Source organism: Lycium ferocissimum, chromosome 7 (genome assembly GCF_029784015.1).
Source record: "Lycium ferocissimum isolate CSIRO_LF1 chromosome 7, AGI_CSIRO_Lferr_CH_V1, whole genome shotgun sequence".
Taxonomy (NCBI): domain Eukaryota; kingdom Viridiplantae; phylum Streptophyta; class Magnoliopsida; order Solanales; family Solanaceae; genus Lycium; species Lycium ferocissimum.
The window spans coordinates 40,875,148-40,891,942 of NC_081348.1; the positions used below are offsets into that span (position 1 = coordinate 40,875,148).

Consider the following 16,795-nt stretch of genomic DNA (forward strand, 5'->3'; position numbering starts at 1 on the left):
ATAGAAGTATATATTCTATATTCTTTATTTCTTTCTTCCTTTATTTTATTCGTTTCTCCTTTTTTTCTTTATTTCTTTTGCTTTATGCATATATAAAAGGAAAAGTTATACATTTGGTCGCTCGATCAAAAATATTTACAGCCGCTAGCAATATATATATTATACATTAATTATACATATATTATACATCTGTCGGCTTTTTTTTGAGATGGACGGCTATTTAAGTTAATCTATGTATTCAAAACTCACTAGCTTAGTCAACTTGAATTTGTGTTGGATAGGCCTACTAAAGCGAGCAAAGCTCAACTATATTTAAAAGTTGGCCACTTTATTAAAATTAGACCAGCAATTTGAAGTCCAGAAGTAACACCAAGTCTGAAGTTTAAATTCAAAAATGATAAATTCAGACCAACGCTCTAAGCCTCTATATTAAGACTCACTTCCAAATACATGGCCACAAAAGTGTCTACCTGGTATAAGTATAAGGTGTTCCTTACCAAAAAATTCTCTATTATTAGGGTGGCCTAAAAATTTGAGTTTGCTCTAGAACACATTTCTTGTCAAGAGATTCTTCATTTCTAGGATCGAAATCCAAAATCTCTGGTAAAACAAATGGATATATTCCAACTATCCACCAAGCCCCTTGGTGATTTTTTTGGCTCATTTTGGGTTAATAGTTGAAATAGATTCTTTGTTGCTATCACTTTGTTATATTTATTCGTCTCATATTTTCCAGTAAATAAGGAAACACACTAGACCCAACAGTTCCAATTGTGATTTTTTTTTGTCCAAGGACTGTCACCGTCAACTCTCTTACTTTATCACTTTGGAAACTTACTCGGTTATGTCTAAGAATAATTATAGTGCTTTTGGTATATGATAACAGTACCTTATTCCAGTGCCTCTGTGTAGGTGGGCAGAGTAACTCCATTGCTGGGGTTTTAATGAGTTATACTGTTTGGTACAAGTGGATATAATAATTTCGAATATCGTACATATATCCAACTCATTTTTCTGGATAAGGAATAATTCTTTGTTCTAATCAAGACACATGAGTAATGGACCCTAATGTTTGCCCTTATTTAAATTATGAAACCTTGAATTAAAAAAAAAGACAAGATGTTAGGAAGTCCTATGAGGATTATCCTATAATAATGTTTTGCATTAAATGACCACTGATACATAGGCTATGTCCTCGAATCTTTGCCAGCATTACATGGGTGCGAAAGGTGCATGGATTAGACAAAGAATTCTCTTATCTAAAAGATTATCAATAAGAGAAGAAAAACAGAAGAAACTGTGACTGATACCGATAGTCTTGGATGAAATTTTTACAAATCCTATGTTATCCATGCGTCGAGTTAATAAATGTGGTATTGATGCAACTTGTGTGCACTCGATTATTTCATAAAATATGTGTTATCTCTCATTAGTTCAGTTACCGAAATTGTGACAGGTACCGATAGTCTTGGATGAAATCTTTACAAATGCTATATGTAATCCCGGCGTTGTGTTAGTAAATGTGAGGTTCATGGTAACTTGTGTGCACCCAATTATTTAATAAAATATGTGACATCTCCCATCAGTACAGTTACCAACTAATCTTTTCACTAATGTCTTCGCTATTTCTTCAGAACTTTTTCTTTAGTTTGGTTTCCCCCACTCTTTTTCTGGGTTGAGGTAAGACAGGCCGGGGTGTGTCATGTGTGTGCGTGGGGGAGTGTGGAGGCGGGGTGGGGGGGGGGGTGATTTACAACAATATCGTCCAGTACTAACTTTTAAATAGTATATTTTTCTTTATTAAGATTATTATCGATATGTAGGTTGTAATTAAGCTTTATCCATTTGTTGGAACTGAATTTAAACGCCCACTCGATAATTAACATCCTGTTATATTGATTTGGTTCACTTGTACTAGATTTTTGTTCCATTATTTGGCTACTTTTCTAGAGTATCTTTTTTGTCCAATGAGCTGACTTGACACTTTGGACACTTCCAATACTATATGTTTTATAGTTAATGTATTTCCAGGTGGCAAACTTATATCCAAGTGTACATATATTACTGGAAGTCCCACCTCTTCCTTACAGACTAAGAAATTATCATTGGCCACATAACGGTTTTTCTACTTTTTTACCCTATAAACTCTCACACGAAAATCTTTTGACTATGGTGGGCTCTTATTGGTCGGATTGATTTTACGTGGCAATGTAATAATAAAGGATCGTTTTGCTCTTTGCTTTAGAAAAGACCTTCAAAGAAAGTTTATAGGCTTTTGGTCATGAAAATCAAATATTTTTCACTTTATTTGGATTTTGAAGTTGGAGTTATATTTGGTTATAATTTTTGCAAAAAATATTTAGTTGTTTGAATGTATCGAAAGTGAAAAAAAGTGAAAATTGTTATAGATAAATATTATTTATTATGGATGTCTATCATGTTATAAATAAATATCACTTATTATGAATGTCTATCTTTAAGAGAGAAATTAGGGCTTAGTAAGACCAAGTCAGTTTTTTTACTATAAATAGAGATGTTCCCTTCATTATATTTCATCTCTCAAGATAAATAAAGAATTCTCCTCTTTTCTCTCTCTTTCTCTACAATATTCTTTTCTTACTTTATTATTTTATAACACATTGTCGGCACTAGACTCTGTTGGGCAAATATTATAAAAAAGATCGAAGGTATGTTTGCTTTAAAGCCATTTTAACGGTGATATCAAATTTATTTCTCTACCTCGTGGATAGTTACAAATGAATATGTAAGGTTTATATGGTATAGTTATATTCCAGATTTAATTTCACGTGGCGCTGATAAAATTTTTAGTTAAAGTCATGAAGTGAAAAACTTGATTCAAATATATGAAATCTATGGATAAGTGTGATGAATTAATCAATTAAATAATTTCACACTAATACAAGAATGCTGGTTGTGAAGGATTAAGTTCCTATATGTTAGAAATTTTGAAAAGAATTGTTTACTTGTTTTAATAAGAATATCAAAAAAAAAAATGTTTGTGACATTTGCCTTCGAGTACGAGCAAGATTTGTCACTTTCAGAGGTAATTTTGTTATCCATCCGATATACACTGTTAAAGGCAACTTTTGTTGTTTATTCAGTACCTTGTTAGGTCTATGACCACCGAAAGTGGTAATATTTCATAAGTTTTTTGTGATTTTTATTAAAGATATGTTAGTTTTTTTATATAAAAAAAAATATCTACATTATATGCATGACTCTATTTGCTCCTGAAGTAGCAATATCCAAAAAGAAATTTTAAGCTATCATAAATATGATACAGTTAAGACACGTTCAAATGATTATGTTACATTTTCGAAGAATGAGAATTTTTGATAAATGTTACAACTACAGATCCATTCCCAAAAGTGAATGTGATGATATTTAGTAAAGATTATAAATACAGACGTGCGATTAGTTGTGAAGATCACGACTCACCTCCAGAAGAGGTAGAATAATTGAGAAAAAAAAATTCTAAATATTCTATGATTTACTCCCGAAGTAGGAAACTCATAAATCTGTTCCCGAAGTAGCAAACTTAAAAATTTGCTCCTGAAGTAGCAAATTTTGAACTCTGCTATTGTCTTTACATGTCCATTTAATTATTATTTATATCTGACACCAGCAGTGTTTAACTAAAATTTCTTTTATGATACCAGCGGTATTTAAACAATATTTGGTAGTAAAAATGAATGATCAAGGGCTCCAGAAGAGCTAACTATTTAACTAGAAGATCATGGCACTAGTAGTGTCCAAACAATATGTGATTATGGAGAATAAATTAAAGGCTCCGAAAGAGCTTATATACTAATATGTAACTCGTTCTAGATTACAATACACGAAGTTGTTATGATCGAAACACAAATTGTAGTACATCCGAAGTTTACTAAAGTGAATGGCTCTCATATTGAAGCTATAAATGATTAGAGGATTAAATATCTTCAAAACCATAGTGGGTAAGAAATATATGTGTGAAAGGTTACCCTCTTTATTCTCCAAATTGTACTGCACAAATATGATAAAATCACATGTCACGGTAAATCATAAGTTTACTAAAACAAATAACACATGACATGATAAACGTGAAGTTTATAACTAATTTTATCAGTTGGCATGAGCAATTTGGCCATCTCGATTCAATTATGATGCCAGATTGAATATTTGACATATATTGAAGAACTAAAAGATTCTTCAAGAATTTATTTTTGTTGCTTGTTCTCATGATAAGTTCATTATACTAGCTAATGTTGCGATTGAATTCCCTAAATTCTGAAAAAAATCTAAAAGGTGAATATGAGCTCGTTCACTTGTTATGTGATGTCTTAAATAGATGCATCGATAAGACGGTCACATGTGCGTTTATTGTCAACCCGCAGTTTGACATATGTAAAGTTACTTCTCAAAAGAATTGAGTTAAGAGCACAATTTTCAGATTATGTAATCAAGATTTTTCATCTTGTTAATGTTGTTTTATATCCAAGCTAGTTTGATGTTGAATGCCTCTGATAAATAGCTAAACCATTGCTTATGAGAACAAAGGTTCATATGTTGGTCTAAAATATGATACATTGCATACAACATCACTTGTATGCTTCAGACCAAAAAATTATGATAAATTCTCCCCTCACAATTGGTTCAGGGTTAGGAACCAGTTATTTCCATCTAACAGTTTTTCTGTGTGGTATATGATTAATTAATCTATCATGGCGCACAAAGATGGATTCCTCAAAGAAGGTGAGCTATGTGTTAGTTTTTTTGACATAAGGGGAGAGAACAGCTAAGAAATATGGTATGATCCTCATTCAAAGATAATTCAAGTTAAGTGTTAGAAGCATTTGCTGACCCAAAATTAATTTTTAATTTCAGCTACAAAATGCTCATATTAAATTAATGTGCCTGAAGGACAGAGTCTACAACATGCATGAAGCGTGTAGATCAATCGGTTCCAAATGAAATAATTCTTGAAAAGGGAGATGAGCAAATGATCAAAATGGTCATAATAAGGAGGCAATATGCTCTCGAAGAGCCTGCGACACAACACTTCATGAAACCTCGTGAGAGGTTTAGGTACATAAAAATAATGACAATGATGAGATCTCAATAAGTTATGTCACATTGCGAACCGATAAAATGATATATCGTCGACGATATCTTTGGTACAATATAGCACAATATTATAAAAAAATTGTGAGGATCTGAATTCTATGTCTATAAAGCATGCTAACATAGACATTATTACCAAGTGAAATGACGCATTATGGTAAGCTTCAAGCTTATTGGACCTGCAGTCTAGACAACCGAAAATGTCACGCATTTAAATATTAATTGCTATTGTCACTTGACAAAATTTATATGAAGAATTTTTGAAGAATTTTAATTGTCTGAAGCATATACAGGTTCTACAAATCTATTCATAATTCTTATATAGATTAAACCAAGCAAGGTGAATGCGATTTTATCATAATGAGTATTGATTGACTAAGGGTACACATGACTCTACTATCCTTATGTCTTTTATGAGTGTAAATTGATTGCTTGAATATTATTCGAACTCTTGAAGAGTTTTCACAAGCAATAGATTACCTGCTGAAAGAAGTTGAAATGAGAAACTTCCAGAATTCTTTGGTCCTGAAGTGCCATATATTTATGCAATTGATGCATTTATATATTTTGCTATGACTATGATGGATTACAGTCATATGATGTTGTTTTACATGGCAGTTAAATCATATAAATATAACATATGTTTATAAAGCAAGTCACGAATGCATTTAGAGTGATTTCAATAATATTATATCCCGATGCACTCTATCCAAAGACTGAAGAAGCAGCAACATACATAGCCCAACTAAAGAGAGGATTCATAAAGAACAAGACATGTTTTACCAACGTTGTTCTTTACACACGATCTCCAAAAGAATGGTGATATCAAAGTGCAACAAATTGGTTCAAGTGATAATATGGTAAATTTGCTCGCCAAGTCTCTACCAACTGCAACTTTCTAGAAGATGGTGCACAAGATTGGAATGCGAAGATTCAAGTTTTGGATTGATGTTCTCATTAGGGGGAGTTAATACGCATTGTACTCTTTTTCCCTCAACCAAGGTATTGTCCTAATTGGGTTTTCCTAGTAAGGTTTTTAATAAGGCAGCCAAAATGCGTATTATTAGAAATGTGTACTCTTTTTCCTTCACTAGAATTTTTTCCACTGAGTTTTTTCTAGTAAAGTTTTAATAAGGCACATTATTTATCAAAATAGACATCCAAGGGGAAGTGGTATAGATAAATATTATTTATTATGGATGTCTATCATGTTATAGATAAATATCATTTGTTATGGATGTCTATCATGTTATAGATAAATATCATTTATTATGGATGTCTATCTTTAAGAGAGAAATTAGAGTTTAGTAACTTTGGGACCAAGTCAGTTTTCTACTATAAATAGAGATGTTTCATTCATTGTATTTTCACCCCTCAAGATAAATAAAGAATTCTCCTTTTTTCTCTCTCTACAATATTCTACAATATTCTTTTCCTGCTATATTATTTTATAACAAAAACATGTTTTTAAGTGTTTTTCAAATTCCAAATACGAAGTTGTATTTGAAATTATTTTGGCCAAACCTTGATTTCCAAATAAAGTGAAAAGGTTTTTCGGAAAAAATGAAAAATTCTCATGGCCAGCCAGGTCCTAGTCTTTTCTAAATTAGCACCACTAAACAAATATTTTCTTGCATGTCAAATCAAATAATTTAATCTTACGTATTAAAAGTTAAAATAAAAATATATAATACTTAAAATAAAAATATATAATACTTTACCGCGATTAAGTGAAAAAAAAATATAAAAATAAAAATATATATATATATATATATTGATGTAAAATAACGATACAAGTGTAAATAAATGTTTCATTAAACAGTTCCAACTTTCGTTGATAAAGCAAGAAAAACGAAAGTAAAAGACCCCACTGATTTTTTTAGTTTTTAGAAAATAAACACTCACATAATTCCTACTTTTAACATCTCTCTACTACATGGTCTAAATTATTGAGCTTGGACCCCATATCTTCACCTTTTGATTTGTTTAGTTATTTCCTTTGCTTCATTAATCGTCTCCTCAATATTATCAAAAGAAATTAAACTTGGACCTTACAACGTTTAGTTAATTTTTACAAGTCGTTTAAAAGAGAAAAAAAAAAAACTTATTTAGAAAGCTATAAATCCCGTTTGGCTTAGCTGATTTAAAGTAGTAAATAAACATGAAGTGTTGAAAAACATTTTTAAGTGTTGAAACTGATTTAATATATAAACAGTTATGTGTTTGGATAAAAATGTTGAAACTGATAATAAGCTGTTGAAGTGTTTGGTAAAAAAAAATGCCAATACGTCCCCTTTTTTTAAAAAAAAAAGACTTAAATGTCCTTAAAAATATTTACACTAATGGTTTACTTGATTTTAAAATCCAGATACATTCAAATACAAAAGAATTTGTCTCAATGTATTTTTAATACAAAATTGATTATTTAAAATTTTTATATAAATATTTTGTGATAAAGCAATAATATAATCCGAAGTTGTAATATAATTGTTAATAATTTGAAAAAGGTTTGTCATTAAAAAATATAGTCAAAACTCCTCCGTTCACTTTTACTTTTCCAGTATTTTAAAATTACATTTTTCACTTTTACTTGTCACTTTTAGCATATCAAGAAAAGATAATTTCTTTTTTCTTTTTTCTTGTTTTACCAATAAATTATGCGCTTCATTTATTATTTCTTAAAGGGTGTGCAAAGTCCATAGCGGACAAGCAAAAGTGAACGGAGGGAGTAGTACGAAGAATAATTGTATAAAAGCAACTAAAAATAGAGAAAAGCAAACACCCCTAGGGAAATTATGAATATTCTAACGAGAAAAAAGGTTGGATAAAAGTATTAGAAATTAAGCAGTCGTCAAAGTATATGCAAACCACGATTGTTTCTTACTTAACATATGCAAACAAATTTTATAAAGTAAGGAAAAAGAAAGAAGACTGATTTACAATAGATAAAACTTTCTCATCCAAGTTCGATTGCTTTTGATGTCAAAGAGTTACAATTTCTTGATTGTTATCTTGATGGTAGCCAGCAGAGTTGTTAAGAGAAATGAAAAAGGAGAAGGAGTGAAATCATGGAGAGAATTAGGGTTTTCATTTCGGTAAGGATATTTGGGTAATACAAAATAATATTTGGGATAAAATAGTAAAAAGCTTGGTCAAACCTAAAATGCTTATAAACTGAAAAATAAGAAGTTAGGAATGACCAACTTATAGCTTTTCACTTATTTTGGCTTATAAGCATTTTAAATTTTACCAAACGCGTAGATAAGTCAAAAAATGTTTATAAGCCAGTTTGACCAACTTATGCGAGCTTAGCCAAACACCCTCCTAGTTTATTTTCTGAATTAGTTCAAGTGGGCTAATTTAGTGAATGATTGGGCTCTCTGGGCTCCATTTGCTTTTCCTTTTTTTTTGTAAAAAAAAAATATATATATATTTCTTTTCGTCCAAAGGACTCCATTTGCTTAATTATTTACACTATCAAACTGTTTGATGGATTAACGGGAAACATCCTCCCTTTGCAGCTGCATCAATTAATCCTAATATTTGCACTTTGCATCCTTGAAAAAAAAAAAATCATGATCTAACAATTGTTACCGGCGTTATGTTTTAGTGCTTTTGATAACCACGAAAAATATCTTACAAAAACACTAAATACAAGTAATGATAGTTTTCTTTGGCTACAAGTTAATAAAATACAAATCGATATATAAATTTCACAAAAAAAGATAGGATATCTTACACTCGTTCAACGAAATTCATTTTCGTTGGGATAAAATAAGTAGATGCAAAGCATAAATAAAGTCCACATAATGAATTAAAGCATTTTTTCCTTTTGAAAACTGAGTAGACTCCAAATCAGATGAAAATTTTAAATGAATTAACAAGATACAAGATAAAAGCAAGATTATTCTCTTATTCTGTCCTAATAATAGTTTAATTGCCAAATCATGTGTAAGTGCAACTATATTATTATTTCTGTAACTAGGTGCAAACTTTATGCTTCTAAAGGGCCTTTTTAGGAAGAGATAAGGATACAATCAACTAACTAAGACTTAGTTCGTTTATTTAATCAACCTCGTGGACTTTAATTCATTTTGTATTATTAATTATCCAACTTAACAAAATCAAGATGCTTTATTTCTTTTCACCTTTTAATAATCTTTCGCTACTTTCTTCTGGCTTTTGGGCAGTGTTGGGTAATTTGTTGACACAAGGATACTGCTTTCCTGTGTTTCTTCTAGAATTTTGCTGATTAATTTCAGAAATTAATTGCATTCTAATTGTTTAATTATACAAGGCATAATATAATATTCAGTTTTCTTTTTTGGTGCAAAATTAAATATTCAGTTGATTCTCTGCCCAGTGGATAATATGCACACGGCGGATTAGAGTATTTTGAGTTGGACACCACTTCCTTTTATATATTCCTACCTTTTTTTGTTCTCTATTTTTCCTCTTCTTTTTTTTAAGAATATTTTTTTATAATATCGAAATATTATGGGGCTAATCTTTAGGATCATCCGCTACCTTAAAAATCGGGTTACTAGGACTTAATTATCAGGCTCAATCTGCATAGCTCAATGGTCGAAATTGTAACCTAAGTCACGAATCATCAACCTTTGCAATTCAAGTAAGCCGGGCTTAAGGGTCGCTAGGTACACGGTATAAGGTGGGATATTCCAATATTAACTGAGATTAATTTTGTATCATGTTTGGTAGAAGATATAAATTTATCCCAGGATAAATTTTATATCCCAGGATAAATTTATACCTTCTATCAAACAAAATATAAAATGAAGCTCATACTTAGAGATGTGATATACCATTCAATCCCATTAACCTTGAAATTATTTTATACCATCTATTATATGGGATAAATTTATCCCAAGCTTTAATCCTGAGATTATAATACCACGATAATTCTGTCCGCGTACCAAACGACCCCTAACGGTATTATAACTAGGAAAGCATCTTCGTTTAGCCTGGGAGTTGTGATAGTATACTAGTGTCAGTGTGCATATTTATACATTAAAAATCTATGTTTCAGAAAGATTAAAAAAAAACAAATATAACTGATTAATCATTGCAGTGAGGGGACTTACAACTGCTAATTTCTAGAGAGCAAAAAAAAAATATTTGGTAAAGCGTCAACGGTAAAAGTTTATCTCCACTCCATGTTTACACCATACCTATTAATGTAAGATGTGCGTATTTTATATACATATTAATTACTGACTTAATTATGGTCAAATAAAACTGTATCCAATTCAAATTAAGTGGTATTTTTACCTTTTTATTTTGTTTCAAAATTAGTAGTGTTTTACGTAATCAAGAAGACATCAATGATATTTTCAATTTTACCCTTAATTAAATAACAAAGGTTTTTACATAACCAAAAAACTACTAAGGTTAAATTGCTTGGTTGGATGTAAATTGCACATGCGGGTAAATATTTACCAGCGTCCAGTGTTTCAAAACGTAGGAGATATTTAGGAGTTAGTGATTGATTTTATTTGCGTTGGTATCAAAATTCGAAGTTACAAAACATGGGGGTTACTTTCTATCTAATCACTACAGAAAATGGCAAAGAGATTCTGCTTTGGATTTATCTTTGCTCTTGATCTTACATATGTTTTTCTCAATTTTTTTTCTTTTTTCGATGACCGAATGTGCTAGTTTAAACTCTTGCTATTTCTTCTAAGATGTCTCGGCTTGTGTTGAAACAACAGCTGAAAACTCTTCTTCCCTCAAAAATCTTTGTTGTCTAGCAATGAAATCCTCAACAGTTCTCCTGAATTCTTCATTGCTCATTTCACCTTCGACCGATTTTACACTGTCAGTGTCTATAAGTTTCTTGTATCCTATTGTAGCTGACTGGATCAATTCTTTTCTAGGCTTCTCATCACGGGTCTTGGACATATTAGTAGTAAAGCTGTCTGAATGGCTACGATGAAGCTTCTTTTCTACTAATTGTCTCTGTACCAGAATGCTCTGTTTCCTCGACCTCCTGCTATGTTCACAATAAGGTTGTTCTACAAGAATAATCTGTTTCCTCTGTTTCTTGTTCTGTTCACAGTAAGACCCTTTGTTCATCGAACATTTATGCTTGTACTCATCGTACAAGTCGATTTTAACGTTGTTCGTGGAACCATCTTTAGCAGACGACTGTCTTGATTTCAAGAAGAGGATGATAACAATCACGTTTCCAAGAACAAAGACGAATCTAGGACTAATAAGGGTGACACCAAGACCCTTGAAATACTCGATCAAGAGCTTGAAAGTAAATGGTAATTGTGTGGACAATCTTGAGATTATTACGAAAAATATGCATAATTCGATGAATCGGAACAAAGTTGTCACTCTTTCACACATTTTGTACCTTAGTACAGCGTTTGCTTTCTCCACTTTGATGTTGTGGAAATTCAAGGATTCCATTTTATTTCACTTTCCTACTAACAAGTGAAAGAGCAGTATTTGTGGATTGATGGTTTCAAGTATAAGATAACATGGATTGATGGATTTACAAGTGGGGTTTTCACTCGAAACACAAGTGATTTTGAATGAAGGTACGGTTTTGATCGTGTAGAAGTTTTAGGTGATTATGCTCATGTTAAAGAGAAAAGTGTTGAAAGAAAATGAAGAAAGAGACTAGTTATGTTTTGCTTTGAAATTGTGGGGATTTTAGAGGCAACATTTGAGTTATTTCCATTTCTATTATATTAGAAGAGTGGGTTTCGTTGTCAACTACCCACTCTTCTTCTAATACTAGATGTTGATGTCTAATATGAGCTAACGACAAACATAATATTAGTATGACAACATTTTCATTCGAAGAAGTACGTACAAGAAATTATTTGGTTTCATTCATCTCAAAGCTTTTGTTCCGTTGAAATCTTTACATTCTACTGCTCCTAACCAAAACTTTAGTAGTATAATTTAATAAAGTAACATAACTTATTATTTTTTAATTATGAGAACATTCATTTCTTAAGTTGTAAAGCACTAAGAATCTAACATTCTATCTGTTTTTTTCCTATCGCTTAATGCTATAAATTTATTAGGTTTGCAAAGATATATATTTGCTTCTTAGATTGAATTGTATTTTATACAACAACCGTGAGTCATTATACATTATTCTCCTGGAGATCAATCATTTCTTATTTACCATTCACAAATAAAAATTAGAAAGTTTAGCGCATAATTCAAATGCGTAATTTCTCTCGACAGATAGCAGAAAATTTGTTAGCATGATACAATATTTGCTTCTGTTCTTCTTTCATAATTTCAATGATATATTGTTAATAAGTACTTCTATCATTTATATCAATTTAGTGAAAATATTATCGTGTAGTCTCACATCATAAATGTATTTTCTTTAAAATTTAATTTAAATTCAACTAAAGTTTATGTTATATAGTTACACATCAAATTAATTTTTTGACCCATATATTTTTCTTTTATTTCAAAATTTGTTCTTATTAATGTTAATTGGTTATATAATTTCTCAAATTGCAATTATTTTATTCATTATTTTGTCAGCTTTTTAAATAAAAATTCGCTTGAATCTTTTTACTTATATTACTAATAAGTTGTATGTTCAAAACACGATTAACATAGCACTGTGGTTTGTGCTCCGTATCCAAAACTTTATTATATTAATGTTTGCTACGAATAAAAAGTTCACAAAATTTTATTAATACTTTTTAAAAGAGAAGACTTGTTTAAAATAAAACTATTTCCCCCTCTTTGAGACAAAACAATAACAATATTTAAGCATCAGTTGATAACTTGAATTTTAATTCGATTAATTTAAAGGTGTAAAATATTCTATTGTTAATGTATGTAGATTGGACCTAAACAATACTTATTATTTTTTATCAAATTTTGATTTGGATAATTCTAAAATTAAATCAAATTTACATTAGTTCAAATTATTAAATTAATTTTACATGTTTAAAACGAAACAAAGTAGAAATTTAATTTTCTATTTAAACGAAGAGCTACTATTTTTTATTTTTGGTGAGTATTCTTGGTTTAGCTCATGCTGTCTTTTGCACCTTTTTTTAAGGAAACGTCAATTAGAATTATAATTTGACTAATTTATCTTATTTATTATTTGATCTCCATTTAATATTATTTTTTCTTTTACGACATTAATCTCTTTTCATATTTATTAGAGTAAGAATAAAAATGAAAAAATAATTAAATGTTATCTTATTTTAAAATATGAATATTTTAAGTATATTTATTTTAGTAAACATAACAAATAAATGACATGGCGGAATAGCAATACAACAGTTAAATATCTAGATTAGATCTCAAGCTAATATAAGAAAAGAAAGAAAATTGTATGGTTTGGCTACGCAATCTTTTGAAGAAAAGCAATAATATGGGGTCCACGTTTTATGCTGTACAATGATTTCATTTGCTCCCACTAATGGGCTGATACGCATGTGACAATAGATCCACCATTATTGACTCAATGGGGAAATTTGAAAATTACATGAATATCATTTGATTTTTTAATATGGGGTTCACGTTTTTTTTATATTGCTTTTTTTTTTTTAATATAGGGTCCACTTTTTATTTTTTATTTTTTTTTGTACATGAGTTTGAAGGTGGCAAATTTTTTTTTTTTTTTTTTTTTGATATTCTTGTTTTTTTAATATGGAGCCCTAACTTTTTTTTTTTTACATGAGTTTGGAGGCGGTGGGGTCCATTTTTTTTTATATTGCTTTTTTTTTAATATGGGGCCACGTTTTTAATTTTTTTAGTTTTTTTTTTTTTTTTAAAATGAATTGAAGGTGGACGATGAAACCACCTCCAAACTCATGGTTCTATAATAGTGAAAAAATATATATGGGCAATAGAAATTTGTGGTCTTTATTTATTTATTTCTTTTCTTTTTTGCTTCTTTTCTTTTTCATTTCTTTTGCTTTAGGCATATTCGAAATTCAGTAGATTTGTGTCCGATATGCCTGCTATTGCTAAGGGAATAAATTAACCACAGTTGATTTATACAAATAGTCACTTTTGCAGAAGAAGTTGGTCACTTTTTCAAAATTAGATCAGTATTCTAAAATCTGAAAATGGCATATAGTCTGGACTCTAGAGTTTAAAATTAAAATCTGGTAACTAGACTACTGGTATAAACTCAAAATTAAATTTTAATTACAAGGCCACAAAAATGGCTACCTAGTTTGGATATTAAAGTGTACCTTACCGAGAGGTTTTACATTATCAGGGTGGCCTTACTAATTTAAGTTTGCATCGGCCGATAGACCCATGAAGGAGGGTTAACATATGTAGGTGTGTCAATGGCTTTCAAAAAACTGACTTAACCGATCAGACCGTACCGTACGGAACCGATTTTTAGGTTTTTTTTAATAAAACCGATGGTTTTTGTATAATTTATAACTGTACCGAATAATTAGGTTGATTTTTAATTTTATAAAAATAAACCGAAAAAATACCGAACCGTACCGAATAAGTTTATATGTGTAAAATATATTCTATGTATTAAATTTAAATATAATAAAGATTAGAATTTTCGCCTTGGGTTCGGGATGATGAAAATGAGGGCAACATAATTAACACCTAAAGTTCCAAGGCTGAAACCTATTATACTACTCCTATTGAAATTAAATTAGTTCGTTGTAGCATCTCAAGTAGTAACTAGCTTGTAAGCTACAAGGTATTCTAACAATCTTGGATAGAAAGCTACAAAGTATTCAATATCTTTCTTGTCATATGATTTTAAATTTATCTTATTGGATACTTATAGCCTGTTTGGCCAAGCTTATTTTTCTCCCAAAAGTACTTATTTTTTCAATAAGTGCTTATTTTAAAAAAAGTGAGGTGTTTGGCCAAGCTTTTGGGAGAAAATAAGTGTTTTTAGAGAATGTAAGAATTTTCGAAGTTAAAAAATAGCTTTTGTCCAAAAGCACTTTTTTGAAAAGTACTTTTGAGAAAAATACACATAAAAGCACTTTTTAAAAGCTTGGCTAAACATTTATTGCTGCTCAAATGTACTTTTTAAATTAATTGGCCAAACACAAACCGCTTTTAGCCAAAAGTACTTTTTAAAATAAGTTGTTTTTAGAAGCTTGTCCAAACAGGCTATTAATCTTATTAGACTCCGTTCTTGAGTCCCATCTTGATTGATTTTTGCCCCCTTGTGCGATTTAAATTATACTTTTTGTCTTTGCTTAACATTGTTTTACAGTATCGTAAAATAGTGGGATCAATCTTTATTCATGTCGTCTTTCATGTTTTCTTGATTCATCATCTTTTAAATAGTAAAAATATCTAGAGAGTTTTTGCTAAAGTCCTATAGAAGTATGCGTGATATCGTGTCTTTAACTTTTACTAATGACTATAACATGATGTACTTTTTCTATAAAAAAATAAAAATTAACCGAACCGTACCGCTACCGATACCAATACTGAAGAGAAACCGAGATGATGGGACGGTTTTGAAAAATCTAATTTTGGTTCTACAAAATCAAATAACCGAAAATTGGTATGATATAAATTTTATAAAATAATCGCCCGAACCGTATTATTGACATCCCTCAACATATGAGAAAGCAAACTTTTTTGTGAGTTAGCTAATAGGCAGTTCTTTTTGCGAGGGTTGGAATGTCTATGGTAGCTTCCCCTTCCCTCTTTTTTTCGAAGGATAAATCTTATCCTTATTGCGTTCGGAGGTAAGGCCAAGTCCCCCTTCTTGTAATCTGCCTTTTGATATATAACACCCCAGATAATCTAGAAATCTTAGCAAAAAAAAAGAAAAGAAAAGTACAAAGATTCTACATTTCAAGGGTTCAAATCCAAAATGTCTGATTTATAATAGTTTGTATTCCAACCATTCCGGCTAAGAGATTGATGATCTTTCTTTGGCTTTCTTTCTCATTTGGTGTTAATAGTTGAAATAGATTCTTCTCGTTTGATCACTTAATCACCCCCCCCCCCCACCCACCACCACCATTTTGTGTCAATAGTTGGGCAGAACTCAACTACTGGTTCTAAGTCATAATACTATTTGGTACAAGTGGATATAATAATTTCGAATATCGTATAAAGCATCTCCAACTCGATTATTTGGATAAGGAATCGTATCAGACACACGAGTGATGGACCCTAGGATTTGTTTTGATTTAAATTAAGAAACATAGAATTATAAAACAGTAAAAGACAAGTGAGAAAGTCCGATGTGGATTATCCCACAATAATGTTTTGCACTAAATGACTCCTTAATACATAAGGCTATGTCCTCGAATATTTGCCAGCGTTGCATGGGTGACATCATGAAAAGATGCATGGATTAGACAAGGAATCCTTTACCTAAAAGAGTATCTATAAGACATAAGTCTATGTCCTCGATGTGGATTATCCTATAATAATGTTTTGCACTAAATGACTCCTTAATACATAAGGCTATGTCCTCGAATATTTGCCAGCGTTGCATGGGTGACATCGTGAAAAGATGCATGGATTAGACAAGGAATCCTTTACCTAAAAGAGTATCAATAAGACATAAGTCTATGTCCTCGATGTGGATTATCCTATAATAATGTTTTGCACTAAATGACTCCTTCATACATAAGGCTATGTCCTCGAATATTTGCCAGCGTTGCATGGGTGACATCGTGACAAGATGCATGGATTA

General features: G+C 30.6%; 1 protein-coding gene across 1 annotated transcript; it reads right to left on the reverse strand.

The window, feature by feature from the left end:
• Window positions 1-10,821: 10,821 nt before the first annotated feature.
• On the reverse strand, window positions 10,822-11,559 carry LOC132062211 (uncharacterized). Its single transcript, XM_059454827.1, has one exon. The coding sequence runs from the start codon at window positions 11,557-11,559 to the stop codon at window positions 10,822-10,824; it is 738 nt and encodes a 245-aa protein (XP_059310810.1).
• Between the last annotated feature and the right edge of the window lie 5,236 nt (window positions 11,560-16,795).